This window comes from Phaethon aethereus (genome assembly GCF_964289735.1).
Source record: "Phaethon aethereus genome assembly, chromosome: 28".
NCBI classification, from domain to species: Eukaryota; Metazoa; Chordata; class Aves; order Phaethontiformes; family Phaethontidae; genus Phaethon; species Phaethon aethereus.
The window spans coordinates 1242205-1267307 of record NC_138604.1 but is presented as its reverse complement, the minus strand read 5'-3'; the positions used below and the strand labels follow the sequence as shown (position 1 = coordinate 1267307).

The window sequence follows — 25103 nt, the reverse complement described above, 5'->3', positions numbered from 1 at the left end:
ATGGTGGCAGTGCGGCATCACACAGTGCATCTGGTCAGGGATCTGGCACTGCCCAGCCCTGTGGGGCGCAACGGCAGCCCCCGACCCCCAAAAACAGCCCGTGGGGACCCCCTTGCCCGGGGGCGCTGGATGAAGGCTTGTGGTGGGCTGGCCGCCCCGGCACACTACAGCGCTGCTCCTCGGCTCTACCCGCCCGTGCCGTGCTGTCGCGCAGCTCTCCGGCCCCACTCCTTCCCGATGGTGCTGCAAGAGAAGGGAGGCCATGATGGGGTGCCAGGGTTCTGCCCCCCTGAACCCCACAGCACCGCCTGCCCCGGCTCACCCGCCGTCCCCGGCGTAGTGCCGCAGCACGTACTCCTCGAAGCCGTCGGCCGCCTCCTTGTCGCCCCGCTCCCGCCGCGCCACCTCCTCCAGCAGCTCCTCCACATCATCCACAAAGTCGACGAAGCGCATGCGGTCGTGGGTGAAGGTGCCGTCAGCCCCGAAGGCGCTGTCTAGGCGTGCTGCCAGCCCTCCGAAGTGCCCCCCCCAGCCCAGCCGCCCCATGAAGCCCTCCAGCAGCTGCAGGAACTGCGCCTTCTGCACGGGCTCCAGCGTGACCCCCAGCACATCCTGGCCCTCCTTGCGGGCGCAGTCGGCCACCCCCGAGCAGCCCTGGGGCGCCCGGTACCGGCTGAGCCAGGGCAGCTTGCGGGGGCCGCGAGGCGGCTTCCCCCAGGCTTTTCCTGGTTTCTGCTCCCGGGGGGACCAGGGGTCCTTCCCATGCCCATGGGGTTTGCCCTGCTCCCTCCTCTCCCCCCTGGTGCCGTGCCGCTTATGCCGCTTGCTCTCCTTCTTCTCTGCCTTGAACGGCTTCCTCCAGGGCTTGGGGAAGGGCTCGGCCCCCTCTGCCTCCAGCTCCTGGCCCAGGCGCTGCTCCAGGGCACTCAGCTCCTCCACAAGCCACTCGAGACCCCCGGGGCCCCGTGCCCGCTCCAGGGCATCCGCCAGCTCCTGCCGCACCGAAGCCAGCCAGCTGTGCCGCCGGGCTCCCTCCTGCTGTGCCGTGTCCTCACTAGGGGCTGCGGTGCCCATGCTGAGGAGCTGCTCTGCCACCGGCTCCCCAGCCCCAGGGCTGCCTGTTGCCCCCGCAGCCCGCAGGCGCTGCACCTCTGCCCGGGCGTCGCAGAGCGCGGCAGCCTCCCGCTCCAGCGCCGCTCGCAGCCGCTGGTTCTCCGCGGCCAGGCTCTGCTGCTGCACCCCGGCCGCCGCCGCCTCGCCCTCGCTCTTCTGCAGCAGGGCGTGCAGCTCTTCCTTGTGGGCCTGGGGCAGGGGGAGGGAGCGAGGACCTGTGAGCAAGGTGGGAGAGCCGCACCGGGATGCGGCACCCAGTTTTCTCGGGCACAGCCGTGCTCACCCACCTGCAGCTCTGCCTGCATGAGCCGGATCTCCTGGTTCTCCTTGGCCAGCTTGTCCAGGAGGAGGCTCACAGACTGCATGCTCCGGGGGTCCTTGGCATCTGACGGGGGGTGCTTCTGCTGCGAGTCCTGGCGGGGGGGAAGGATGGGAGCCCTGGGGGTGCTGGGGACACCTTTGGCCAGCTCAGGGGGGCTGAGCCCCACAGCAGTCCCTTACATTGCCGTCAGCAGGCAGCGGTGACTCCTGCTCCCTGGCCACCATGTCCCGGCCCACCACGCTCTCCACAGAGCCTGGGGAAGAACCAGACGGGGATGCCAGACCGCAGTTGTACACCCAAGCTGCCACGGGGCTGCACCCTGCCCGGGCACGACAGTCCCCTGTACTCACCATCCGCCGGGTCGTAGATACCACCTGGAGAGAGGAAGGGACAATGAAGGGTCGCCGGGACCCCTGCCCTGCCCCTTGGGACCCCACTCACCAGCAGCGATCAGCAGCCCCATGGCTACCAGCGCCAAGGCGCCCAGCAGGTACTTGCTCATGCTGAGCCCTTCCTCATCACCGGCGTCCGGTGTCCCCCGGTGTGGGACAGACATGGGAGGGGCAGGGCTAGGCCGGGGCTCATTGACCTGCCGTCGCCGCAGCTGCAGCCCCTCCACATCATCGTCGCTGCTGGTGCAGCTCCCCTCCTCCTTTGGCAACCCTGAGGAGGGATGGGGGGACCTCCAGCGAGGGTCCGCACCCTGGCACCGCCAGCACAGACCCGCCTGGGCTGGTCCCCTGCGAGGGCCTGACCTGCTTTGGGGGTGTCAGGGCAGGGTCCCAGCTCAGCCTCGGTGTCGGGCTCCTCCTGCTCCCTGCCATCCGGCGTGCCGAGCTCTGCGGAGCCGTCCAGGGCAGAGGCTGCCCCAGCCCCAGAGTCCAAACACTCCTCTGGGTCCTGGGGACACAGGCGCTGGGGTCTCACATGTCCCCACAGGGCGAGCAGGACCCCAGCCCCCCAGGCTTACCCCCAGCCCGCTGCCCTCGGGACACTGGGTCTGGCCAGGGAAGGCGGCTGCACCGTTGGTGGCCACAGCTGGGGAGAGACAGAGCAGAGGTGAGCCGGCGGCACAGGGGGACACCGGGCCTGCCCCATCCCCACAGATGCCACCTGCCTGTGACGGTGTCCTGGGTGCCTTCCTCCTCTTCTGGCTCCTCATCCACAGCCCCGGGGGAGGCCAAATCTTGCTCCGGACCCACCGTGGCGATGGGCAGAGCCTAGGACAAGGCGGGGTGGGTGGCACCTTCGGCCCTAACCCCTGTCTGCCTCCCGCTGCCTGCAGCTCCGGGCAGGCCGTGGGGTGCTGCCCCGGGGCGTCCCCAGCCCTCACCTTGCTGCCCGCACCCCAGGAGTCCGATTTCTCCGCCATGGGGACGGCTCAAGCCACCTGCAAGGAGACAGATGGACAGACGGAGGGACAGGACTCGGCTCCTGTCACTGCCAGGACTTGGCCGGGAGAGCCGCAGTCGCCGCGACGGCCGCTCCCCAAACCCTGCCCGCGGCTGCGGACCCCCGGCTGCCACTGGGAGCGGCCCCGGCCGAAGCCCCGGCCGCCCCGGGAAGACCGAACCCCCCGGACCCCGCGGTGTCCCCCCACCGACACCAGCTGCTGCCGCGGGGTATTTTTAGCCCGGTGATGCCGCCCGGCAGGTGGACGGAGGACGCGGGGCCCGGCGCGGGGACACCGGGGCCCGGCTCGGGCTCCCGCGGCCCCGCAGGAAGGCGACGGGACCGGGAGGGGGTCTCGGGCAGCCTCTGCCGCCTCCCCCAGGGACCCGGAACCGGCCCGGGGAGTGACGGCCCCGCCGGTGACACCACCACCCTCCCCGCCCGCAAATCCTGCGGCCGCGGCCCCGGGCGATGTCCGTTCAAGCCGTGCCCGCCGCCCCGCTGCGCAGCCCCGGCACCCGCGGGCACCGCCCGGTCCCGCTCCCGGCTCCGGCCCGGCCCGGGGAAGCGGACTCCGCGGCGGCGGCAGCCGGCCGGTACCTGATGCTGACGCCGGGCGCGGTCGCAGTCCCGCCGGTAACTTTCTCCCGGTGCCGGTCACCGCCCTCGGGAAGGGGCGCGCACGTGACGCGACCAGCCAATGGGGGAGGGCGGCGGTTGCCGCGGACCAATGGGACGGCGCGGGGCGGGCACCCGCGGCCCCTCCGGTACCGGACACCCCCCCACCCCCCCCCGCGGCGTGAGCGGAGCGAGACACGGGCAGGGGGAGCTCAGAGTTTTATAGCGACGGTACAAAAGTTTCCATTAACGATCGGCTAAAACGTTGGGGGGGGGGGGGGGGAGGGGGCACCGGGACCGTCCCGAGCGGGGGTGGGGGTCGCGGGGAGAACCGGGACCACCCCGAGCACCTGGAGCGGGGCACTGGGACTGCTGCACGACCATGGATGGCAGTGGGGACCAGATCGCCCCTTCCTCTGCCCCCCAAAGTGCACTGTCCCCACCAGGCAGAGCTGGGGGGGCCAGGTCGGCAGTGGGGAGCCTCAGCCCCCGAGGGCTGGTGCACCGGGGCCGGAGCTCCCCCACAGCACTGGGCCAGTGATGGCATGGCCAGCACCGGCCTGGAGCCTGCGGGCCGGTCCCAGCGGCAGTTGGTACCCGGTGCTGTCTCTGTGGCTAGGGAGGGGGGGTGTGATGGCTACAAAAAAAGGGGGTTTGGTCCTAAATTGGCAGGGGAAGCTGTACACGGCAGCGGGAGGGCGGCTCAGCCGTCGTTGGCAGCCACCAGCTGTCCCATGCCCTCCCGGACATAGACCGACTGGATCTCCTTTGTCTTCAGGCAGAAGTCGCAGGCCCAGACGGCAGAGGCCTCGGTGGTGAGCAGCCCGTAGGCGTTCTCTGTCATCCCCGTGCACTCCCGGTGGAACCACTTCTGGCAGGAGGCCTCGCATAAGATGGCATCCTGGTCGTCGTTCACCTCGTTGCGGCAGGCTCCACAGGGGTACACCAGCCCTGGCGGCGGCTGGTGTCCCGAACCACCGGCTGCCTTGCCGGGGGGTGGTGGTGGGAGGCTGTTGGTTTCGGGGGTGCCAGCGCCACGGGCAGCACTGTTGGGGGCAAAGCCGGGCTGCGCCCCGTTGACAGCAGCGGGGGAGCCCGAGTGCTGTTCCTGGGTGAAGGTGCTGGGTGGGGGGTTGAGGTTCTTGCCCCCCTCCTCGCCGCCGGCGGGGAAGCCGGGGTCGGCTCCAGGGAAGGGGCTGGCAGTGGGTGGCAGGGGCGGTATGTTCTGCCCAGGGCGCTGCATGGGCGACTGTCCAAAGAGATTGCCAGGCTGGCTGAAGCGCTGAGCCACCGCCGGCCCCCCGGGGGGGTTGAGGGCCGGCCCAGGGCCCATGTCCCCACGGGGGGGCTGGCCCATGGTGGGGGAGATCATGGGCCCGAAGCCCCCGACCGGCCCCTGCATAAGCTGCCCCGTGGGGGGGCTGAAGTTCTGTCCAAGGGGCTGGCTGAAGGGCTGCCCGGGAAAGCTCATGCCCCCGGGCTGGACGTAGTTGGGGTTCTGGGGCGGCATGCTGAAGGCCGGGCCCATCTGCCCGGGGGCAAAGGGGGGGGGTTGCCTCCGCAGGGGCTGGGGGCCCCCGCCATAACCGGGGGGCACCTGCGGTGACATCCCCCCCTGGACACGGAAGCCGCCGAAGGGCACGGGGCTGCCCAGAAAGGGGGCGGGGGCCGCCCCCACCTTGGGGGCCCCGAAGTCATCCTCGAAGGGGTTGGAGGCCACCAGGTGGTCCACCATGGGGGTGGGCGGCGGGGCGAACTCCGAGAGGTGGGAGTAGGCGGGGCCCTGCGGGAAGAAGGTGGCGGTCAGGCCTGCGGCCCATCCTGCCTCGGCCCCGGCCCCGGCCGAGCTCGGCCCTACCTGCGTGTTGGACTTGCGCCGCTTCTTCTCGGGGCTCTTCATCTGCAGCCCTGCGGGGACAAGCGGGGCCACGTCAGGCGGGGCCGGTGTTCCCCCGCCGCCACCGGCCGGGCCCGGCCGCCTGCGCTCACCTGCCTTCCCCTGCTTCCGGCCGGGCCCGCCGGCGGCGGCGCTGCCCGCAGGGTGCGGAGGCCCCGGCGGGGGCGGCGGGGCCGGGACGCCTCCCTCCAGCTTCTCTGCATGCGGGGCCGCCATGGCCCTCACCGCCGGCGCGACACCATGACCCCGCCGCCGCTCCTCCGCACGGCGCCCCCAACCGGAACCGGAACTCGCGCGGGGCCAATCACGGCGCGCGGGGCGGGACAAGGGCGCGCGCCGGAGGGGGAGAGAAGCAGGGGCCGGCTGTAACCACCACGCGCCGGGCGGGGGCGGTCAGGGGGGACCAAGTGCAGCGCCGAGGTGGAGGCGGGGCGAACCATGTACAAGGCGGGGGGAGCGGGACGGACCGACTACAGGGCGCTAGGGCGGGCTAAAACCGAGCGGGACGAACCATGTGCGAGTCCCGGGGGGGGGGGGGGAGGGAGGGGGGACGACGCGACGCGAAGGAACCACGTACCGGTGGAAGGGACGGCGCCGACGCCAGGGGCGGGGGACGCCCCGTGTGGCCCAGTGCTTCGCCCGCCCCCCCCCCGTGTTCCCCCCACCAGCCAGGGCCTAGAGAAATACCAACTTTAATACCAACTGCCGGTTCCTTTGGTATAGAGGGCCCCAGGGGCCCGGGGCTGCAAGGGGCTGCGCTTTGGCTTGGGGGCATAACACCGTGCATGCAAGGGGGAGGCCCTCCCGCCGCCCCCGGGGCTGCCGGAACCGGCCGTGCCCCACCGGCACCCCGGGAAGGGGGGCGGGGGGGGGGGGGGGGCGCAGAGGAGCATGTCCCGGGAAGGGGCACGGCAGGGGCTGGGGGCACGGGGGGGGGCTCTGTCCCCGGCCACCCGCCCTGCGGCGTTGCATAAGTGTGGGACCTGCGGGGTCAAGGCACAGAGTTAACACGTAAAGTGACCGGGTACAGTCGGTGCAGGACTGGCCGGGCCTTGTGCTTGGGAGAGCGGAGCCCCCCACTGCCCCCCTCTAGGGCCTGGGGCAGGGGAGGAGGCCGGGCTGCCCCCACGCCAGTGACCACAGGAGCAGCCACGGCGCAGCAGGAGGGCCGGGGCTTGGTAGGAGCTGAGCTGCTGTGCAAAGGCTGGAGCGGGGAGGAGGCAGGGGCTTTGGTAAGAACAGTCCCCCAGCCCTGCAGGCAGCTCACAGCACACTGCCCACGCCCCCCGCAGCCACCAGCTCCACGGGGCAGAGCGGGACGGGCCCCGTCCCCTTTCAAGTCCATGCTCAGTCCCAGGCAGAGCACCCGACAGAGTCCGAGGGCTCCCTGGGGTGGGGGGCCGTGCACCGTGGCCCCCGGGCGCTCACAGTCTCCTCTCCACCGGCTGCTGCAGGCACATCTCGCTGCCGGCTGAGATGATGGGCAGGTGATTGTCCATGTGGTAGCTGATGAGGTGGCTGACGCTCTCAAAGCGGTGGTCTTTCGTCCGCACCTAGGGGGCAGGGAAGGGGCACTCAGGACGCTGCCGAGGGTCACAGGAGGCCAAAAGCCACCAGCCTCCAGGAGCTGGGCAGTGCGCTGGGGGGGAGCTGCCTTCACTGTCCCTCAAGCAAGCCCAGAGGCATCCCCTGAGGAGTGGTGGGGAAGCCCAACGGCCTCGTGGCTCTTGTAACCCCCCCAAGCTGTGCCAGCTCTGCGCCCAGCACATCACATGGACTCACCACTCCCTCAGGATCGACGAGGAGCAGATGCTTGGGCTGCCCGCCCTGCAGGCCCGTCAGCACATACTGGCCCGGGGTGGTGGTGCTCTCCCGCACCAGGAAGTCTCCGTTCACCTTCAGCAGCTTCTCTGCCTCCTTGCGGTTCATCTTCCCGTGGTACCAGGGCTCACGTCTCAGCTGCTCCTCCATGGAAGCCACCACCTGGGCAGGGGGCAGCCCCACGGGCACAGATGGGGGCACACGCAGGGCATCTTCAAAGGGTTCTGCAAGAGAAGAAGAGACCATGACCAACCTCACAGCTACATCCCCCCAGCCCAGGACAAAGCCACCAGCCCAGGCATGGCTGTGGCTGCCTCCCCACTCACTCATGTCAAAGAGGTCTCTCTGGGTGCTGCCGTTGGCCGTCGCAGGCGTGCCAGCAACTGACGCTTGGCGTGTCTTGTCCATGTTCTGCACGTTGACATAGGACGGGTCATCAAACAGGTCCGTGCGGCTGGACGCACCCACCGGAGATGGGTATTTCTCTCTCCCTGCAGCCAAGAGCACTGTGGTCAGCAGGGCTCCAGCCTGCCTCGGCCCCAACACTAATGCCCGTTGTCAGAGCTTGGGGTCCAGGAAAGCAGATGGGGACCAGGCGTGTCCGTCACGTTACCTTGGGCAGGAGCGTGCTGCTTCCGGGGGTCGAACTCCCCACTGGACGACTGGCCAACAGGCTGCAGGGAGAGGTGGGTGGTGAGCCCCACTGCGCTCCCCATCCCTTCCCACTCCCCACACCCTGGGCTGCTAGAGGTGCTGGGGAGACATGTGCCACAGCTCTCATGGTTGAATAACCCTGAGCAAAGAGCCCACAGCCCAGGTGGGGTCCCTGCCTCTCCCTTTGGAACATGGAGCCCAGAGCCTTACCAGCGTGGCCCCCAAGTGATTGGGGGTCTGAGCAGCCCCATCCCGCAGCCGCATGTCCACAACCCCACCAATGGGAGGCTCCTTGCCGGGGAAGTCGTTGTAGTACTGGTGATCTGGGGCTGGTTCCTCCTCTTCTTCATCCCAGGCAGAGCCATCAAACCCTGCCATCCTGGAAGGGCACAGCACAGATGAGCAGTTGACAGCAGCCAGGGCTGCATCCCCACTCCAGAACTACAAAGTCTTGGACACCCTCCCACCTTTCTCCTTCCCACACAGCCCTGCCCTTACCTGTCGTGGGGTGTCACCAGCTTTGGGGGGTTCTTCAGGTACTGCTTGAACCGCAGCTCGAAGGCCTGCCCAATGGTGCTGATCACATCCTGTGCCAAGCCCTCAGGGCACTCCAGGATATGACAGGCTGAGGAGGAATGGCAGGATGGAAGTGTGGAATCCCAATGTTAAGCTCTTCATCCCTTCAGCCTGCCCTATGTACCCCAGAGCTTCCTTACGGGGGACCCAGTCCCTCCCTGCCACACTGAGCTGCACCTGAACATCCACAAAACAGGGCTCCAGTATTTAGGACCCTCAGCAGCAGCCTCACCTCTCTGATTGACGGGGTCTTTGGCAACATAAGCGACGTACTCAGCTGTGTCCTGTGGGTGAGACACTGGCAGTGAATCGGGGATGCCAGGGAGTGCAGTGCCTGAGACTTTGGGGAGAGGGCAGGAGAGGCACAGGGCAGGGCACGTGTGGACGGGGACCCCGTATACTCACCGGGTCTCCCCCAGAAGCGAAGGAGATGGACTGCATATGGTGGTTGGCAATGATCTGCAAGGCAGAGTTTCTTGGATGCAGCCAGGAGCTCCTCAGCACCCAGCCAGAGGCAGCACCTCCTGCCCACCACTCTCCTGCTAGGACTGGCCTGGCATGGGGGCTTACAAGCCTCCAGAGCCCTAGTTATGAGCCACAACCACTAGGAAAAGGGCTGGGATACCAACAGTGGGGTCAAAATGAGGAGACCTGGCCCCAGGCCAGGGGACTTGGGTCTCTCAGTCTCCAGGACACATCCTGCAAAGCACGTGGGGTATCGCTCCAACCTCTTCACCCCCAGGGACAGAGGCAAGGTGGGCACTCATTAGGTCACACAACCCACCCAGACAGTCCTTAGAGAAGCTGGGGAGATCCCCTACCCCAGCAGCACCCGAGGTGTGGGATACGAGGATTCCTGCTCATCTAAAGCCAGTCACCCGGCCCCCAGCCCCTCCCCATGCTCACCTGCTTGCAGTCAGAAGCCATGAGGTTGAGGCTGCTGGTGGAGATGGTCAGGGTGATGGGCATGCCGGCAAACTTCAGGTTGCTCTTGCCCAGGATGGAGTTCAGGGAGCGGCCACAGGGCTAGGGGCAAACGGCAGCATGGGGAAGGGGCTCCCCGGGCCAGATGCAGCCCAGCTATGCGGGGACAAGGCACATCCTGCCACCCTCCACAGCGAAGAAGGGCACCTCGTCCTCATCACCGCTCCTGCTGAGCTCCACTGGCTCGAACAGTGGAGGTTTATCAGAGCCCCAGGCTGCCCAGCCTGGGCACAGCCAGCTGGGCTGGGATCCGGCCCTTGGCCCCATGCCCAGCTGGCTGAGCACGCTCCCCCCGGCAGCTCCCCAGCCCAGCCTCACCTTCCTCCTCCGCACGGCTCCCTTGGCACCGGGCACGGCCTCGCACACCAGCCCAATGGCCTCCCTGCAGGGAGCACAGCAGGATGTCAGTCCCCCCGCAGCACCTGCCCTCCCCATTCCCCTGTGACCCCCCCAGCCATGGGACCGAGGACACCGGGACCAGCACAGAAGGGACACGGTGACAAACGGGAAGCCCTCGGGAAGCACCGGCCAGGGCTTTTCAAGCGGAAGCAGCACACTGGCGTTAATATTTGACGGGGCTGCAGGCAGACTGGCCCCCACTGAAAGCCCCACATGCTGCCAAAGGCTTGTGTGGGGCTCAGACTGCCCGTTCCCCCCCCTTCTCCCCCCAAGCGGCAGCCCCTGGGGAGAGGCAGAGCTCACCTGGTGACCTGCGTCCTGGTGTTAAAATCCAAAGCCCTCATGGACTGGAGGACTTCCACGCAGCCCATGTACTGGGGGAGAGAGCAGGGTCAGCCTGGCCGGCCCCAGGGTTTGCTCCCCACGCAGCTGGGGAGGGGGCCAGGGCCCCACACCCCCCAGCTCTGCAGCAATGACTTCCCCATGATTCCCACTGCCTGCCTGCCACCCCCAAGGAGCACACCAAGAGGTCCCCAAATCCCCACCATGACCCTTCCCGCACCCCCCCCATTCCCGAGCACTCACCCGGACGTGGTAGGAGACCCCAGGGCCCATGACCTTGTCATCCGGGTGCAGCCAGCCGCGGGTGGGCTTATTGACAAAGCTGCCGTGGCGGGTCCATTCATCACCCCCCAGCTGGCCACCTTCCACCCGCGTCTTCTTCCCGCAGCTCAGCTTGTTCATATCCTGGGAACAGACAGCGACAGGTCCTGCTGAGCTGGGGCTGGCAGCTGCCCCCGGTGCCAGTGCCAGTGTCCCGGCAGGGCCAGGCTCCCCCGGGCTGCTGCCTGCCGAGGAGCCCCGCAGGCTGAGCAGGTTGGCAGGGTTTGAGAGCTTCAGGTTGGTCATTTTGGGGAAGAAGGAACAGAGGGTGGTAGGGCTGTCCTCCGACGCGGGCGAGAGCTCCCCGAGAGGCGCCGCGGGGCCAAGGGAGGAGGACAGGCAGCCAGGCAGAGACCGCGTGCCTGTGAGGGACTCCGCTGGGGAGGTCGGGACCCCCAGGCCCCCCACCGCCTCCTCCAGAGAGGAGACGGACTCGTTCCGCAGGTGGCTGTATTTGCTCTTCTGCAGGAGATCCATGCCGGAGAGAGGCAACAAGGGCCGGGGCTGGCCCAGCCTGCAGGGCAGCGAGGTGGAGGCAGCCGGATGGGTCTCACGGGGGCCCCATGGAGAGTCCGAGCTGGGAAGCTGCCCCCAAGCAGAAGCCTTGGCCGAGCTCTGTGCCAGGCTTGCGCCAGCCCGGCATAGCTGGTGCGGACAGCTGGCCCCCGGATGCCAGGCAGCGGGTCCAGGGGCTGCCCAGCTCCACGCTGTCACAGCCGATCGATCTCGATCGGCGTCAGCAAGGATGTGCGGATCCGGCCAGCTGGAGAGCAACCCCGCCTGCTCCCAGCGGGGAGGAAACGGGGCCGCGGCTACGCCCTGGGGAGCTGCCGGCACAGAGAGGGGGGCTCAGCGTGCTCAGCCCCCAGCCTGGAGGTCCTCAAGCCCTGTGGCCCTGCACCACTCCTGCACCAGGCTGGCAACAAATCCCACTGTCTTCAGCTGGGGCTGGATCTGGCCCCTTCTGCCCCGCCACCGGGTCCGGCACGGCCGCCCTCCACCCGAGCCGGCTTGCTCCAGCCCCTGGGCTGCCCCACCGCCGCCAGCTACTAAGAGGAAATCAAAAGCATGAATATTTAAAGCCCTGAGACAAGGCAGCCACAGAGCGCATCCAAGCCCAGCCCAGCCCTGCTCCGAGCACCGTCCAGGAGCGAACAAGGTCCTTCTGTGGCGGCCAGTGCTATGCAACCCACGTGCCGGTGGCGAGCAGCCGCCGTTGGCTCCCCAGGCTCTGCCAAGGGGGAGCGGCGCCCAAAGCCGGAGGGGCTGTGATGCTGAGATGCCGCCGGTGCTTGCAGCTGCCTGGAACGGGGGGACATCCACTCCTTCGAGAGAGCAGCTCCCGGCGCAGACCTCGCCCGGAGGGCTGGTGGGAGGAAGAAGAGGATGTCTGGGAGCAGGATACAGTAGGTGGGCTGTCCGCCGGGCAAGGCAGGGCTCAGCACGGGCTCCCGGCTCCAGCAGGGAGCCGGCAGGAGAGGCGGCTGCTGCTAATTGCTGCTGCTTCCCACATCCTGGCCGGTGCTGAGCAGCAGCTCCTCCCGGGAAAGGAGAAGGGGCTGCTGCTAATCGGAAGGGCCATGCTGACTCACGGGCAGCGGGGCAGGCTCTGCCCGCAGCGGGGGCTGCGCAGGGGCTGGGGCACAGCGCAGGAGGGGCTCCCTGCGAGGGGTGGGGACCCAGCGCCTATCTGGAGCGGAAAAATCAAGGTCACAGGCGGAGCTAGTAGGAGCAGGCAGTGAAAGCATGCCGGGGCCAAACCTCAGCCCCTTCTATCGCAGGGAGCCTCCCAGAGCCCCCACCTGTGGGTGGGGGGCGTGAGGGGCAAGTCTTCCCTGCTCCCCATCCTCAACGCACCGGCACGCTGGCAGGACCTCGGGCCAGCCCAACTGCACCGCCCACTCTCCACGGCCTCGTCTGCACCAGCTTCCCCAGGGGGGCTAGAGCTCTCCCCCCTTCCACCTCCTGTGGACTGAAGCAGGGATTTCAGGCAGCCCAGTGGTGCCCAGCCCCTCTGACCCACCATGGGCCAGGGCCTTCCTAGGCACCAGACACTCCACAAAACTGGCCCCCGAGCCAAAACCGGGTAAATCCAGCCCAAGGGAAGGGCTATCCCTGCTTGGACCCACCACAGGGCACCGCTCAGCACTGGCGGCTGCCTGCCCCGCTTCCCAAACGCTGGCACACCACCACAGGGATGTGGAAAGGGAAGCCACAACAGAGCTGGAAATAGCCTCCTGTGCTGCACAAGGGGTTGCGGCTCACGACGGCAGGTCCGTCACCCGCCTCCTCCCGGCACCGGAGCATTGCCTTGGCCGCACATGCCACCTCCGCGAGCGCCAGCCCCCACCTCAGCCACCGCCAGCGGTGCTCCCACGGGCACAGAGAGCCCGCGCCAGCCGTCCCACGAAGCGCTCGTCCCCACCAGGGGCCCCCCGGCCGCTCAGCGCTGTGACCTTCCCGTGGCTGGCAGCGCCACTGCTCTAAAGAAAAGCAGGAAGCCCCAGGCCAGGGAGCCAGGAAGTCGCCAGCCCCGTGAGGGGCCAAGCCGCAGCCCCCGACTGCCGGGGGGAGCCCGGTTGGGCGGCGTCGAACGGGCGCAGGGCAGCGTGGTTTGCCCACGAGGGCCCAGCCAGCTGGCAAATGTGGGTCTGGGATCGCCCGGCACAACAGCATAGGCTCCGTCAGCCCCAACGCTTCCCCAGGGCCCTGCTGGGATAAGAGCAGGAGGGAATTGCACAGGGCAAGGGGGTCCCCTTGGCCCCCTCCCACCACCCCAGGCCCCGCCTGTCGCCTGGACAGGCGACGGGGCTCAGAGCAGCCTTCCCTGACACGTACCGAGGGGCTGGCATGCCCCAGGAGCCACAGCCCCCTGCTATGACAGGCTTCTGCTTTTATAAGGTGGAATAACTTCTGATTTTATCAGAACCTCCTGAAGCCAGCTGGCCCACGTCACCCCACCAGCCTGCACCAGCCGGGGACATGACATATCGCCACTCCCAGCTCTTGTGGAGACCAGAGGAGCTACCATCGCAACTCCCCCAGCCCCAGAGCCCACCCCAGGGCATCAGAGACTCCTTCACAGCGGGCTCAGGGTGCACAAGGCAAACAGAGACGCATGCAGAGCCGCAGAACAACAGCCCTGCCTGAACAGGCAGCCCTTGAGCCCCATCCAGCAGGCAGCAGCCCTTCCCCTTGCCAGACAGGCCAGCAGCGAGCTCCTGCCCCTGCAGTGGAGGACGAGCGGAGCAGCCAGAACAACTGCCCCCAAGGAGCTCCCAGAACATGTCCCAGCCCAGTCGCTCCTCATGCCCCAGCAGCAAGGAGAGACACCGGATCAGCTGGATCCTCCCCCTGCGCAGGAAAGGCAGAGGGACACGGGCTACTTTCGGGCACCTGGGGCTGGGACTTCATGCACAGCCCAGGGCGAGGAAGAGGAGCGGAGAGGGGATGCTTGGGGCCCCGCTACTGGGCCAGCGCCCGACATCCTCCCAGGAAACACAAACTGGGAGCTGAGTCAGAGACCTGGAACATGCCAGTGGTTTGGCAAGAAATCGCAGCGAGGAACAGGCAGCCGTGCGCCGGACGCTGCTGCACGTACACGCCTTGCCCAGAGCAGGAGACCCCCTCAGTCCAACAGCGGCCACAGGGGAGCCATCCCCAAACCTCTGGGGCAGGGGAGAAGCAAAGAAAAACACTAAAATCCAGACAACAGCTGTTTTTTCCCCCCAAACATCACAACAGCATCGCATGGCATCTACATGTTCCTGCGTGCAACCTCTCTGCTGCTCAGAAGAGGGGCTAGAAGACGCCAGTGGAGACCTGGGGAGGAGGCTGGGGCCCTGCCAGCGGGGAGAGAGGGTAGGCAGGATCCACCACCAAAGCCACCTCGCCCTCCACCGAAGTCCTTACCACGTACTCCATCGCCGGCGGAGGGCAGGGCAGGCCCCGGGCAGGGAACAGAAACGCACAGCCCCTCTCGTCTGGCACTCCGACCTGCGGTTCAGGGACAAACAGGGAGTTAGCCAGCCCTGCCCCGGATCGCCAAGGCGGTGGTCCTGGTGCCAAGAGGCAGACCCTGCTCCTCCTTGCTGACTGCAGGCGGACAGGGCCATAGCAGCTGCTAAACGTGCTGCCAACACATGGGGCAAGGGAGCCAGGGAAGCCTCCTGCTTCCCATCCGAGGGAGGATGGAGCTAGGATGTGCCAGGACAGGAGCGTGAGGCCAAGCCTGGCTCTGCTCAGACCTTGCCCACACCGGAAGACAGTGTCGGAGGCCGAGAGTCACTCCATGACTCAAGACAAGTGCTGGAGCTGATCCCTGCCCGGCCCCAAAACCAGAGCCCAGAGGGCCACACGCAAGGGGGGAGAGCGGAGGCACCCCGGGGGACAGAGCTGCCCCCCCCCGCCTGCCTGCCTGCCACCCCCTCGGCTGGCACCCCACTGCAGAAGGATGTGTAGAGCCCCCAGGGCTGCGGCTGCCTCCTCCCCAGGGGAGCAGTGAAGATGAGAGCCACGGAAAGAGGCTATGAGAGGGGAGCCAGGAGGGGCAGGAAGCTCTGCGAGGGGAAAACAAGGCAAGCGAAGCAGGAGCTGCTGCCCTTCCCACTCCCACCGCCAAGCCGACGTGGTCGAGGCCAGGCCAGCAGCGCAGGGCAGCAAACATGATTTACTTCCTTGCAGCAATCATGCCCTTATCTGGAGTCTGTGAAGGCAGCGCCGGAGCCCAGGCGGGTGCTAACGTGATTAGCTCAGGAGGCAGCAAGATAAGGAAGGCCCCAGTTGGCAAGCACAGCGGCGCAGACTGGCCCTGGGCAGAGCCCAGAAACACCGCACCAGGTCACTTGCTGCCAAGCAAAGACAGCAACAAGGCCCTTTGGATGCCAGGGACCAAGGCTGGCAGCAGGGAATGAGGATGAGGACACCCACGCGGGGTGCTCAGCCTTGCCAAAGCCTCCTCGGGGCCCATTTGTTGCCCCCTCGATCAGGGGACACTGCCCCGTGCAGATCCTGGGGGCACAGGTGGCCCAGCCATGGTGCTCCCCCACAAAAAGGCTGTGGGTGGATCCTCAGGTCCCGCTTGGCTGGGAAGAGACAGTGTCCTCAACCCCTGTGGAACAGGCTGAGGCCCGGCCGTCCCTGGGGAGAGCTGCTGAGAGCTGCCCTTTGCCCACAGGCTTCCGCAGCGCCAACCCAGCAGGAAGGGCCCAGGGCACATTTCCTCAGACCCCGTGTCCAGGGTCTCCCCAGGCCAGCGCAGCATGCGGGTGACCCCATCCGAGAAATTCAACTGTAGAAGCAGGGACAGCCTGCAACAGACGGACACATGGACACAACAAGCTGCTGGGTGAAAGGCAAAGGCCTGCAAGAGGGAATATCTACCCCAGTCCACAACAGCTTGGTCTGCTCCAGACAGTTGTCCTCTACCTTGCTCCGAAGCACAGGCAGGACTGAAGGCAGAAGGGCAAACCCAGGCACTGTGGAGGCTGAGGATCGCTCCAAACTCAGCTGGTGCCCTGTCCCTGCCGGGGGTCATGCCAGCCTGGGGGTTTCCCCCAGGCCGAGAGCGTCCCTCGAGCCGGTCTCCCTCCCGTGCACCACCCCGGCACACGTCCCTAGGCGCCCAGGACGGGGTGGTGCAAGACGGAGCCCAGGGAGCCCCGGGCACGCACAGCAGCCGCCACACCGGAGGGGTCCAGGGCACTGGAGTCACCCCGAGACACGGAGGCAACTGAGAGGCTGGCACAGCCCGGCACCGACATTGCCTCCGGCCCCGGTTGGGCCGCCCCGGGGAGGCCCCTCGGGGCCCCGAGCCCCCACTCGGCTCCCCCGCGCGTAGCACGCAGAGGCAGCGGAGAAGGGCGGCCCGGCCCCCGCGCGGCCCGCAGCTACGGGGGGTGGCTACGGCGGGACCCTCCGTTGACTCCGCGGAAAGTAGCGGCGGCGAGCGGCGCGCGCCAGGGAGCGGGGAGGGCTCAGCCCCGGCGGCACCGCCGCGGCGGGGCATCGCTGGGGCACGGCACGGTCCAGCACCGCGGGGCCTCCCCCGCCCCGGGAGCCCGGGGTCTGCGCGGCCGCCGGGGGCTCCGCACGGCCTGGCCGCTCCCACGGGACTGCGCAGGCCGTGCCGACCCCGCCGCGGCCCCCGGGCGCGGCCCCCCCGCCCCGGGCCAGCCCGCGCGCTCACCGGGGCACCATGAGTCTCCCGCCAGTCTCCTCCGGTCCCGGCGGCAAAACCGCTCACCCGCCCTCCCCCCACCGCGCCGCCACTCACTTCCGGCCTACGCCCTCCAGCGCGACCTCACCGCGCCCCCTTCACGTGACAAGCGGACCAATAGCGGGCCGTGGCCGACCCGCGGGGAAGGGAAGCCGCGGCTCCGCCCCACCGCGCGAGCGCTGACCAATGGGTTCCCGCTCCTCCTCGTGACGCGCGGCCCGGTGTGCGGCGCGGCCCAATGGGCGCGCGGGGCGGTGGCGTTCGAAAGCGCCGTGGGGGGCGGGGGCGCCAACGGCCCGGCGGGGCGCTGAGGCGAGGGGCGCGGCGGAGGCTGCCGGGAAGGGGGCGGACCGCGGCCCGCCGGCATGGCGCACAAGCAGATCTACTACTCAGACAAGTACGACGACGAGGAGTTCGAGTACCGGTGAGGCGGGGGAGGGGCTTCCGGTAACGATTCCCGGGCGGGTGGGTGGGGGGTGTCCAGGTAACGGCTCCCTGGCGGGCGGGGGAGGGCCCGTAATGGCTCCCCGATGGGGCGGGAAGGGGGTTGTCCTGATAACGGATCCCCGGGGAGGGGGGAAAGGGGAAGGTGTGTCTCTGTAAGGGCTCCCTGGGGGGCAGGGTGTCCTGGTAAGGGCTACCTGGTAAAGGGGGAGGGGGGGAATGTCCCCGTAACGGTTCCGGGACACACACACAGAGTAACGGCATCGCGGTGGGACCAGAATACAGTTATCCCGGTAACGGTTCCCCAGTGGATGGGGGAGGGAGGGGGGTGTCCCGGTAACGGCTCCGTATGGAGGCAGGGGGCTACTCCCGTTAACAGCTCCCGGTGGGAAGTCCCGAGCCGGGGGGGCGGGTCCCGGGGGCGCTGCTCCCTGAGCGCCCCAGTACCGTGCTGAGGGGCGCGGGGGCGCAGGCACGTGATGCTGCCCAAGGACATCGCCAAGCTGGTGCCCAAGACCCACCTGCTGTCGGAGTCGGAGTGGCGGAACCTGGGCGTGCAGCAGAGCCAGGGCTGGGTCCACTACATGATCCACGAGCCAGGTGAGCCTCGGGGCGGGGGGGCGGGGCTGCGGCCCGGCGGCCCGGCCTGACCCCCCCCGCCCTCCCCAGAGCCCCACATCCTGCTCTTCCGCCGGCCGCTGCCCAAGAAGCCAGAGAAGTGAGTGGCCCCCGGCCCGCCAAAGCCCCAGGCCTGCCCGAGCTGAGACGGCACCTTCCTCCTCCTCGGCGTTCCCAGGGGCTTTGCCCTGCACCGTGCTGGCTGGTGCCCGTGACCTCGGGACCGCCTGGGGGGCCCTTCCTGCAGCGAGGCCTGAGCACGCTCCGAAGCTTTAATAAATGGATGTTTGTGAGCTCCTGTCTGCTGTGCCGGGGGGAGTGTGAGGGGTTCCCGGTATCTCAGAGCATCCTGCCTGGGTGGTGCAGGCGTGCTCCCGGTGACCGGGGGGCATGGGAGAGCTTCCCCAAGGCAGCCCCCCCTCCTTCCCGTGGTTTGGGGGCGGGGGTGAGTCCCGGTACCCTGGGGCGTCTTGCGGGTGGGGGCGGGAAAAAGTGCTGGCGGGAGGTCACCGGTGCCGGTGGGCGGAGTTCCCCGTGCCCCGGGAGGCGCACGTGCCACCGCCCTGCCTGGGCGGACCCACAGCCACAGGAGAGCGTCCCCGCCCGCCGCGATGGTTCCGTCCCCGCGGGTCCCGCCTCCCGGCCAATCCGTGCTGGCAACGCCTCCTGATGGGCATGCTGCCCGGCCAATGAAAGCGCGGGGCGCTGTCGCGGTCTGTCTGGGCAGGGGCCGGATCCATGTGGGGGGCGCTGCGGGGGGCGCTGCGGGCAGGCGGGGCCCTGTGCGCCGCCGCCTCCCGCCCCATGGCGGCTTCCCGCCCCACGGCGGCCCGGGGCTCTGCTGCCACCGCCGGCATCATCGTTATCGGCGACGAGATCCTCAAGGTGCGGCCGGGGCCTGGGCCGGGGGCGGGCCGGGGCCTGCTCCGGGGTCGGGACCTGGTCCCGTGCCGGGGCCTGGCGGGCCCGAGGTGCCCTGCCATCACGGGTGTCTCCGTTCCCCCAGGGCCACACGCAGGACACGAACTCCTTCTTCATGTGCCAGCGGCTGCGCGCCCTGGGCGTGAGGGTGGCCCGTATCTCGGTGGTGCCCGATGAGGTGGACGCTATCGCCAGCGAGGTGGCTGACTTTGCCGCCCGCTTCACCTACGTGCTAACCTCGGGGGGCATTGGCCCCACGCACGACGACGTGACCTTCGAGGCCGTGGCCAGGGCCTTCGGAGAGAAGGTCACCCCCCACCCTGAGCTAGTGGTCCTGGTGCACAAGTTCTTTGGCAAGACGGACGTGCAGTGCCCCGAGATGAAGCTGGCTCGCATCCCTGAGTCCTCCCGCCTCAACTACGGCACGGATGGGCGCACGGGCAGTGCCTTCAAGTACCCGCTGGTCAGCGTGCGTAATGTCTACATCTTCCCCGGCATCCCGGCGCTGATGGAACGTGCCCTGGATGGCCTCGCCCACCTCTTCCGCAGTGAGCAGACCTGCTTCCATTCCCGCGCCATCTATGTGGCCGCCGACGAGATCCTCATCACACCTGTGCTGGACCAGGCCAACGCCACCTTCCAGGGCTGTGTCAGCTTGGGTTCCTACCCGGACTGGGCCAACAACTACTACCGTGTCAAGCTGACGCTGGACTCTGAGTCAGAGCAGGACCTGGAGGAAGCGTATCGCTTCTTGATGGAGAATCTGCCACCGGGCACTGTTGTGCCTTTGGTGACGGACTGTGTCTCGCCAGCGGCTGTGGAGGTTTATGGCTTGGCTGAATCAGGTATGGGGAAGTGGTGCTGCAGCAGGGCTTGGTCCCTCCTCCTGTGCAGACCCTGCAGCCCAGCATGGCTGGAGCAGTGGGAAGACCGGCCTGGGAGCAGAGCTTGCCTGTTCTGGTATGCTGGGGGGCTTGAGGGGTGCTGAGACTTTGCTGGTGTTGCAGTTGCAGTAGGCTTCATCCCACATGGGTGGGAGCGGGACTCGTAACCTCAGTTAGGGCCATCCAGTGCCAGTCCCTGAGAGAGCAGCAGGCATTAGCGGGAGCGGTGCTACAGTTCCCCAGTGCATGCAGGATCACTGTCCCATCTGTGGCACAGACCTCTGGGTTGCGCAAGGTCTTGACTCCAGGCTGCGGTGCCGGCAGTGGCTCCATGGTGTGTCTGGAGATAAGATGTGCCTGGAGAGCAAGATACTGCGGGCCCTGGGGCAGTGCCAAGGCAGCGTGGCCCTGGGCGAGCACCGACTGTTCCCTCCTGGCAGGCTCGGCCCTGGGGCAGAAGGTGGCAGCAGCACTGCAGACCATCGAGGAGGCTTTGGACCGGTACAGCTTGGTCCAGCTCTGCGTGGGCTTCAATGGGGGCAAGGACTGCACAGCCCTGCTGCACCTCGTCCATGCTGCCATGGAGAGGTACCTGGCTGCAGGGCCTCACTGGCCTGGCCTGGGGCAGGGATGAGGGTGTCCCACAGACCCTGGCCAGGGCTCTGGGGCACTCCCCTGCCCTGGTCTGGGGGAACGAGTGGATTCTTGGGGCCCAGCTCGCCGGGACTGGGTGGCTGCCATGCCTCCGGTCGCTCTCTGCTGGAGCCCAGCTGCGATGGGTCTCTCCCCAGGCGGTACCCAGCGAGGCAGGAGAAGCTACAGGTGCTCTACATCCGCATCGTGTCCCCCTTCCCTGAAATGGAGCAGTTCATCCAGGCGACCGTCCAGAGGTACGGGGCAGAGAGGGGTGGGCCACTGGGCAGGGGGTGAGCCGCGTCTCCCGCAGCCCGGCAGGCGGCTGCCCCTCCTGCCTGCGCAGGTACAAGATCCAGCTCTGCACGGTGGAGGGCTCCATCCGGGAGGCCCTGGCCCGCCTGAAGGAGCAGCAGCCGCAGCTGGAGGCCGTCCTGATGGGGACACGGCGGACAGACCCCTACTCGCGCACCCTGACGCCCATGTGCATGACAGACCCCGACTGGCCCCCCTACATGCGGGTGAACCCCTTGCTGGTACGTGGCCTCCACCTGCTCTGGGGACAGGGCTGTCCCCGCTTGGCAGGGGAGTGAGCCTGACAGGTTAAAGTGACAGGGCTGGAAGCTGGCACTAACCCACCCCCATCCCGGAGGGCTTCCCTCCCAATTCCCCTGTCTCTGCAGGGCATCTCCTGCCCCGTTGCATGGCCATGGGTGCCCTTTGCTGCAGCCAGGCTGCCTGGTGCTGTTAGGCGGCGCTCATTCCTGCCTGCTGGGGCCTTTTCCTGTGTTTGGGGAGGTGCTGGGGGGGACGGGGGTGCTCTGGGGCCCCAGAGACCAGCTGGCTCTCCTGTGTTCTCTTGGGGGGGGCCGGCTGGCTTCCCTGGGGGCAAGGGGGCAGCCTGCCTGCCTCTGCAGCAATCCCTGCCCAATTCTGTCTGCAGGACTGGACCTACCGGGACATCTGGGAGTTTCTGCGCAAGCTCTTTGTCCCCTACTGCATCCTCTATGACAAGGGGTGAGTGTCTGGTGCTGCCCTCCCTGCTCTGGTGCCCCTGGGCACCGCTTTGCAGCCACCTTCTCCCTCCGCAGCTACACCTCCCTGGGGAGCATGGCCAACACACTGAAGAACCCAGCGCTGCGCTACACCGACAGCCGGGGCCGGGAGAGCTACCGGCCCGCCTACGAGCTGGAAAACGAGGAAGACGAGCGCACCTCCCGCCAGTGAAGGCCTGCGGACCGCACTCAGGGAGGCTCTGGTGGGACGCTGCTGGCAGCCGGCTCCCCCACAGCCGTCCCTGGCGCTGCCGGGGATGACACTGAATAAACCTGCTGCCTGCCAGCACTGAATAAACTTGCTGCGCTCAGCCTGCAGTCTGCACTGCGCTTGCGCTTGGCCGTGCCAATCCCTCCAGGTCCTGGTGAGAGCGGGATGGGGGTGAGGCCAGCTCTGCCCAAACAAAACGGTTCCCGGGCAGTGCCCCCTCCCCACGCCCACTATTGTGGAGGCTTTTGAAATGCAGAGAATGGAGCAGGTTCCAGCGCTTGCTGGGGACCCGTGTGTCAGCACAGCTGCCTCCCCGCGCCAGACCCCGCTGATCCCTCGTCGGCCATGCGCCTCCTCCGGACTGCGGCGGCCCATCGGAGGGGCGCTCCGAGGCGAGCGGCACGGGCAGCGGCACTGTCGGCACCTGCCAAGGCCTCCCTGGGGGTTCGCCTGGGCTCCTGGCTGCTGCGGCTGCTGCAGGAGTGCGTCTACCTCCTGCTCTGCAGCTGGTGCATCCATGAGCTGCTGGACTAGGGAATGCCCCCAAACGCGATGCTGCAGGACCCCCAGCACCCCCTGCCTGCCCCTGCACCGTGGGTGAGTGCCCTGCCCTCAGCTGCCTGCTCAGCATGGTGCTTGGGGGGTGGTGGGGGCCTGGCCATGGTGCTCCTGGGGGTGACAGGGGCCCAGCCCTGGTGCTTGGGGGGTGGTGGGATGACGGGGGCCCAGCCACGGTACTTCTGGGGTTGATGGGGTACAGCCATAGTGCTGGAAAGGGGGTCCTCACCCCCTGTGCCTCTCTCCCCTCCCCAGGACTGCTTGTTTCCCCGTGCTGAAGGAGCTGATGGACCCCAGCGCAGGGACCCTGCTCCAGCCGGCGCTCCCCCCTAGCACAGAGACCCCAATAAACCTGAGCTGCGCCTGACCCGCGGAGTGTGTTGGGGAAGGGTTCTGGGAGCACCACCAACCCTTGCCCCAGGTAGGACTTGGGCACCCCAGCCCCCACGTCACCTCAGCCTGGGGCTGGGGCTCTGTCTGCCCGTCCTGCCTGTCCCTCCCCTGGGTTTACCCCTGCCTGTGACTCAGCCCCTTGTTTAAAGAGCGTCTCCGCTTGTCCCTGCTCCAGGCCGTTTCCTACCTCGGCTCCACGCGCCTGGTCGGCACCGGCGCTGCCAAAAGCCGGCAGGAAGCGGCGGGAGCAAAATGTCCCCAAAGGGCCCAGCCTGGCTGGAGCTGCGGCAAAGGTCGCAGCCGGCGGGACACATGGGGCAGCGGAGCCCTGCCGCAGGGACGGCTGTGGGTCGGCCGTGCCCCAGTGCTGCTCACGCTGGCTCAGTGCCGGTGCCTGGCCCTGGCGCAGGGGCTGCCTGCAGCCCTGGCCCTGGCGCAGGGGAAGCTCCACACGCCCCGGCCTCTGCAGCAGCGCCTGGCGCCAGCGTGGCCTCCCTTATCTCGGCGGGAAGTCAGGAGCAGGAAGCTCAGCCCGGCGCGGGATAAGGGTCCCGTTTACATTAGCCACTTTGTTGTGGAGCAGGCTCCCACCCTCGCCCAGCGCCCGTGGGGGGGGTGTGGGGGGCAGCAGGGACCCCTGCTGGGGTGCCGTGGGGGACTCGGGTACTTCGCGCACCCCTGTGTGGTCGCAGGCAGGGATGGGGCGGCCAGGACAGTACCCTGCTGCTGTGCCCCACGGCTTCCCCTTGCCCAGGTCGGCTCATGTGGCCTGACCCCGCCCTGGGGCCGCGCACCGGTGTGGTCCGCGGTGCTGTCCTGGCTCCCGGCCGTGCCCAGCTCGAGCAGCCCCAGCAGCATGGTGCTGGGCATCGCTGCCTGCCGGAGCCCATGCATCTGGCACCTGCCCTGGTGCTGCCATGTCCTGGCCCCGGCGGCAGCTCGGCCCCAGGGCTGGCCAGGATGGGGCGAATCAATGAATTCCCCAAACAGGGAGGTCCGGGGGAGGGGAGAGTCCGTCCCGGCACAGGAAAAGGTCCTGGCAGCCGCGCGCCGCAGGCAGAGCGGTGCCGGCCGCCCTGAGAGCACAGCCCTATGCGCAGCCCCAGCTCCTCGCACCCAGCTCCACCGCCTGCCGTGAGTGAGACCCCCTTCCCCAGGGACCCCTCTCCCAGCCCTGCACCAGGAGGGGCGGCAGGGGGGTGGGTGGGTGCTGCGGGCAGCAGCGCACAGACCCCTGCCCTCACTGTCTTGGCACAGGCAGGTTCAGGGGGTTGGGTTTAGGGTCACAACCCCGCGTGACCCTGGGGACACCGATCCCCCTGGGAGCAGCACTGTGTCTGCGGGGACAAGCAGCAGCAAACCCGGGCAGGGCAGCCTCGCCGGGGCCCTGGCGGGGAAGGGGAGCGCGGCGCTGCCGGTGGGGGAGGATGCACCAGGTCCCCACCAGGGACCCGCGTGACTGCAGCACCCTCCTGGTGCGGGGGGTGATGCCTGTGCCGGTCCCACAGGCCGTTCCCGCTGCTGCCCCATGTTCCGCTCGCGCCGTGCCGGGCTGGTGAGGCGGCTGTGGCGGCAGCGCTGCGCGGCAGCCGGCCCCGAGGATGGCCCCGGCGCCCTCAAACCGGCAGCGCACGCCCTCTTCAAGAAGCTGAAGGACGAGGAGCTGGAGCTGCTGGTGCAGGCGGTGGAGAGCCGGGGCGCCTGGGAGTCCGGCTGCGTCTGGGTGCCGCGGGGGGAGCCGCGGGGGGCCAAGCAGGCGCTGCCCCCCCAGGTCCTGCTCTGTCGCCTCTACCGCTGGCCCGATCTCCGCCAGCCCCACGAGCTCAAGCACCTCTGCTACTGCGCTGGGGGCCGGGGGGGCTGTGGGGACGCGGCCGCGCTCTGCTGCAACCCCCACCACTTCAGCCGCCTGGCTGCGCCTGGTGAGTGCTGGCGGCTCCACCGGAGCCCTTCCTCTCCCACACACCCTCCAGCCCCGATCCCTGGGGCTGGCTCAGGGCTCCAGGGGACTCGGGGGGGGGGGAGGGCAGGATGCATGTCCCAGCCCCTCACCCCCTTCTCTCCCTGCCCAGAGACCCCACCACCCCCCTACTCGAAGGTGTCCTGCGGTCCCTCCTGGCCGGACGAGCCCCAGCTGCTGGAGTTCAGCTACAAGGATGGGGACTGGCGCGGTAAGAGGGTCCCACCATGCCAGGGGCTGCTTAATTCCCCCCTTGCCCAGCGGGCAGGGGGGCATCAGGCAGGGCTGGCCCCCCCGGGCAGCTCTGCCCCCACCCCACTGCTGGTTGGGGCAGAGGTGTGGGGGACAGAGCCTGAAAATCGGGGAGCGGGAGAAAAGGCTCTGGTGCAGGGTGAGGGGTTCCTGCCAGGGGACCGATTCGGCCCCAGCCCCCCCACCGTGGCTCCTGTTATTTTTGGCTGCGCCGGGCTCCCCGCCGGAGGAAGCGCTGCCCACAGGGACACACACAATGCGCCTTGACGCACACAGCCGCGGCTCCAGCCTGGCTGCTGGCCACCAGGCCGCTGGCCGCTGGGGCTCCACCTTCCCCACGCCCGGGGACCCCCTCTCTGCGATCCCCTGGGGCAGTGGCTGGGGACGGCCCGGCCCTATGTGCTGGCGTGCAGCGGCTCCGGTGACTCATGGCCCATGCCGGAGCCGGTGCTGGGACATCCCTGGGGCACCGCGTCCATCCATCTGTCCGCCCTGCCAGCCTCTGCGTGAACCGGGGG

The 25103-nt window shown here is 68.4% G+C and overlaps 5 protein-coding genes and 1 pseudogene across 8 annotated transcripts in view; 3 read left to right on the top strand and 3 right to left on the bottom strand.

Annotated features, from left to right (window-relative positions):
- Positions 1 to 185: 185 nt before the first annotated feature.
- On the bottom strand, positions 186 to 2807 carry PBXIP1 (PBX homeobox interacting protein 1; the record flags this gene model as incomplete). The annotated part of the gene is made up of 10 exons (XM_082011528.1): positions 186 to 243; positions 323 to 1302; positions 1401 to 1526; positions 1615 to 1688; positions 1786 to 1809; positions 1877 to 2098; positions 2191 to 2335; positions 2406 to 2473; positions 2553 to 2655; positions 2769 to 2807. The coding sequence occupies 10 exons, from the start codon at positions 2805 to 2807 to the stop codon at positions 186 to 188; spliced, it is 1839 nt and encodes a 612-aa protein (XP_081867654.1).
- A 1341-nt stretch (positions 2808 to 4148) lies between these two features.
- Positions 4149 to 5558, bottom strand: PYGO2 (pygopus family PHD finger 2; the record flags this gene model as incomplete). The annotated part of the gene is made up of 3 exons (XM_082011440.1): positions 4149 to 5228; positions 5304 to 5353; positions 5435 to 5558. The coding sequence occupies 3 exons, from the start codon at positions 5556 to 5558 to the stop codon at positions 4149 to 4151; spliced, it is 1254 nt and encodes a 417-aa protein (XP_081867566.1).
- Positions 5559 to 6667: 1109 nt separating this feature from the next.
- Positions 6668 to 14375, bottom strand: SHC1 (SHC adaptor protein 1). 3 transcript variants are annotated; one of them, XM_082011431.1, is made up of 13 exons: positions 14352 to 14375; positions 10362 to 10523; positions 10080 to 10150; positions 9696 to 9759; positions 9300 to 9419; positions 8799 to 8852; positions 8626 to 8677; positions 8316 to 8442; positions 8028 to 8196; positions 7777 to 7837; positions 7490 to 7669; positions 7125 to 7387; positions 6668 to 6895 (listed from the first exon to the last, which is right to left on the bottom strand). In XM_082011431.1, exons 1-13 carry the CDS (start codon positions 14361 to 14363, stop codon positions 6767 to 6769), a joined length of 1464 nt encoding a protein of 487 aa, XP_081867557.1. In that variant the 5' UTR covers positions 14364 to 14375; the 3' UTR covers positions 6668 to 6766. The 3 variants fall into 3 exon arrangements, with proteins under 3 accessions (XP_081867557.1, XP_081867555.1, XP_081867556.1); XM_082011429.1 differs by lacking the exon at positions 14352 to 14375 and having other exon boundaries at positions 10362 to 10998; XM_082011430.1 differs by lacking the exon at positions 14352 to 14375 and having other exon boundaries at positions 7490 to 7654; positions 10362 to 10998.
- A 2637-nt stretch (positions 14376 to 17012) lies between these two features.
- On the top strand, positions 17013 to 17880 carry CKS1B (CDC28 protein kinase regulatory subunit 1B). The gene is made up of 3 exons (XM_082011697.1): positions 17013 to 17080; positions 17573 to 17700; positions 17770 to 17880. Exons 1-3 carry the CDS (start codon positions 17022 to 17024, stop codon positions 17820 to 17822), a joined length of 240 nt encoding a protein of 79 aa, XP_081867823.1. The 5' UTR covers positions 17013 to 17021; the 3' UTR covers positions 17823 to 17880.
- Positions 17881 to 18456: 576 nt separating this feature from the next.
- FLAD1 (flavin adenine dinucleotide synthetase 1) lies at positions 18457 to 21383 on the top strand (the record flags this gene model as incomplete). The annotated part of the gene is made up of 7 exons (XM_082011616.1): positions 18457 to 18603; positions 18725 to 19484; positions 19964 to 20111; positions 20315 to 20413; positions 20503 to 20692; positions 21100 to 21173; positions 21248 to 21383. The coding sequence occupies 7 exons, from the start codon at positions 18457 to 18459 to the stop codon at positions 21381 to 21383; spliced, it is 1554 nt and encodes a 517-aa protein (XP_081867742.1).
- A 1950-nt stretch (positions 21384 to 23333) lies between these two features.
- LOC309414230 (protein mothers against dpp-like) overlaps positions 23334 to 25103 on the top strand; it is a 7392-nt pseudogene continuing 5622 nt past the window's right edge. Inside the window, exons 1-3 of the transcript in view lie at positions 23334 to 23507; positions 23882 to 24295; positions 24446 to 24544. The product of the transcript in view is annotated as a protein mothers against dpp-like (transcript). The remainder of the gene's footprint in view (positions 23508 to 23881; positions 24296 to 24445; positions 24545 to 25103) is intronic.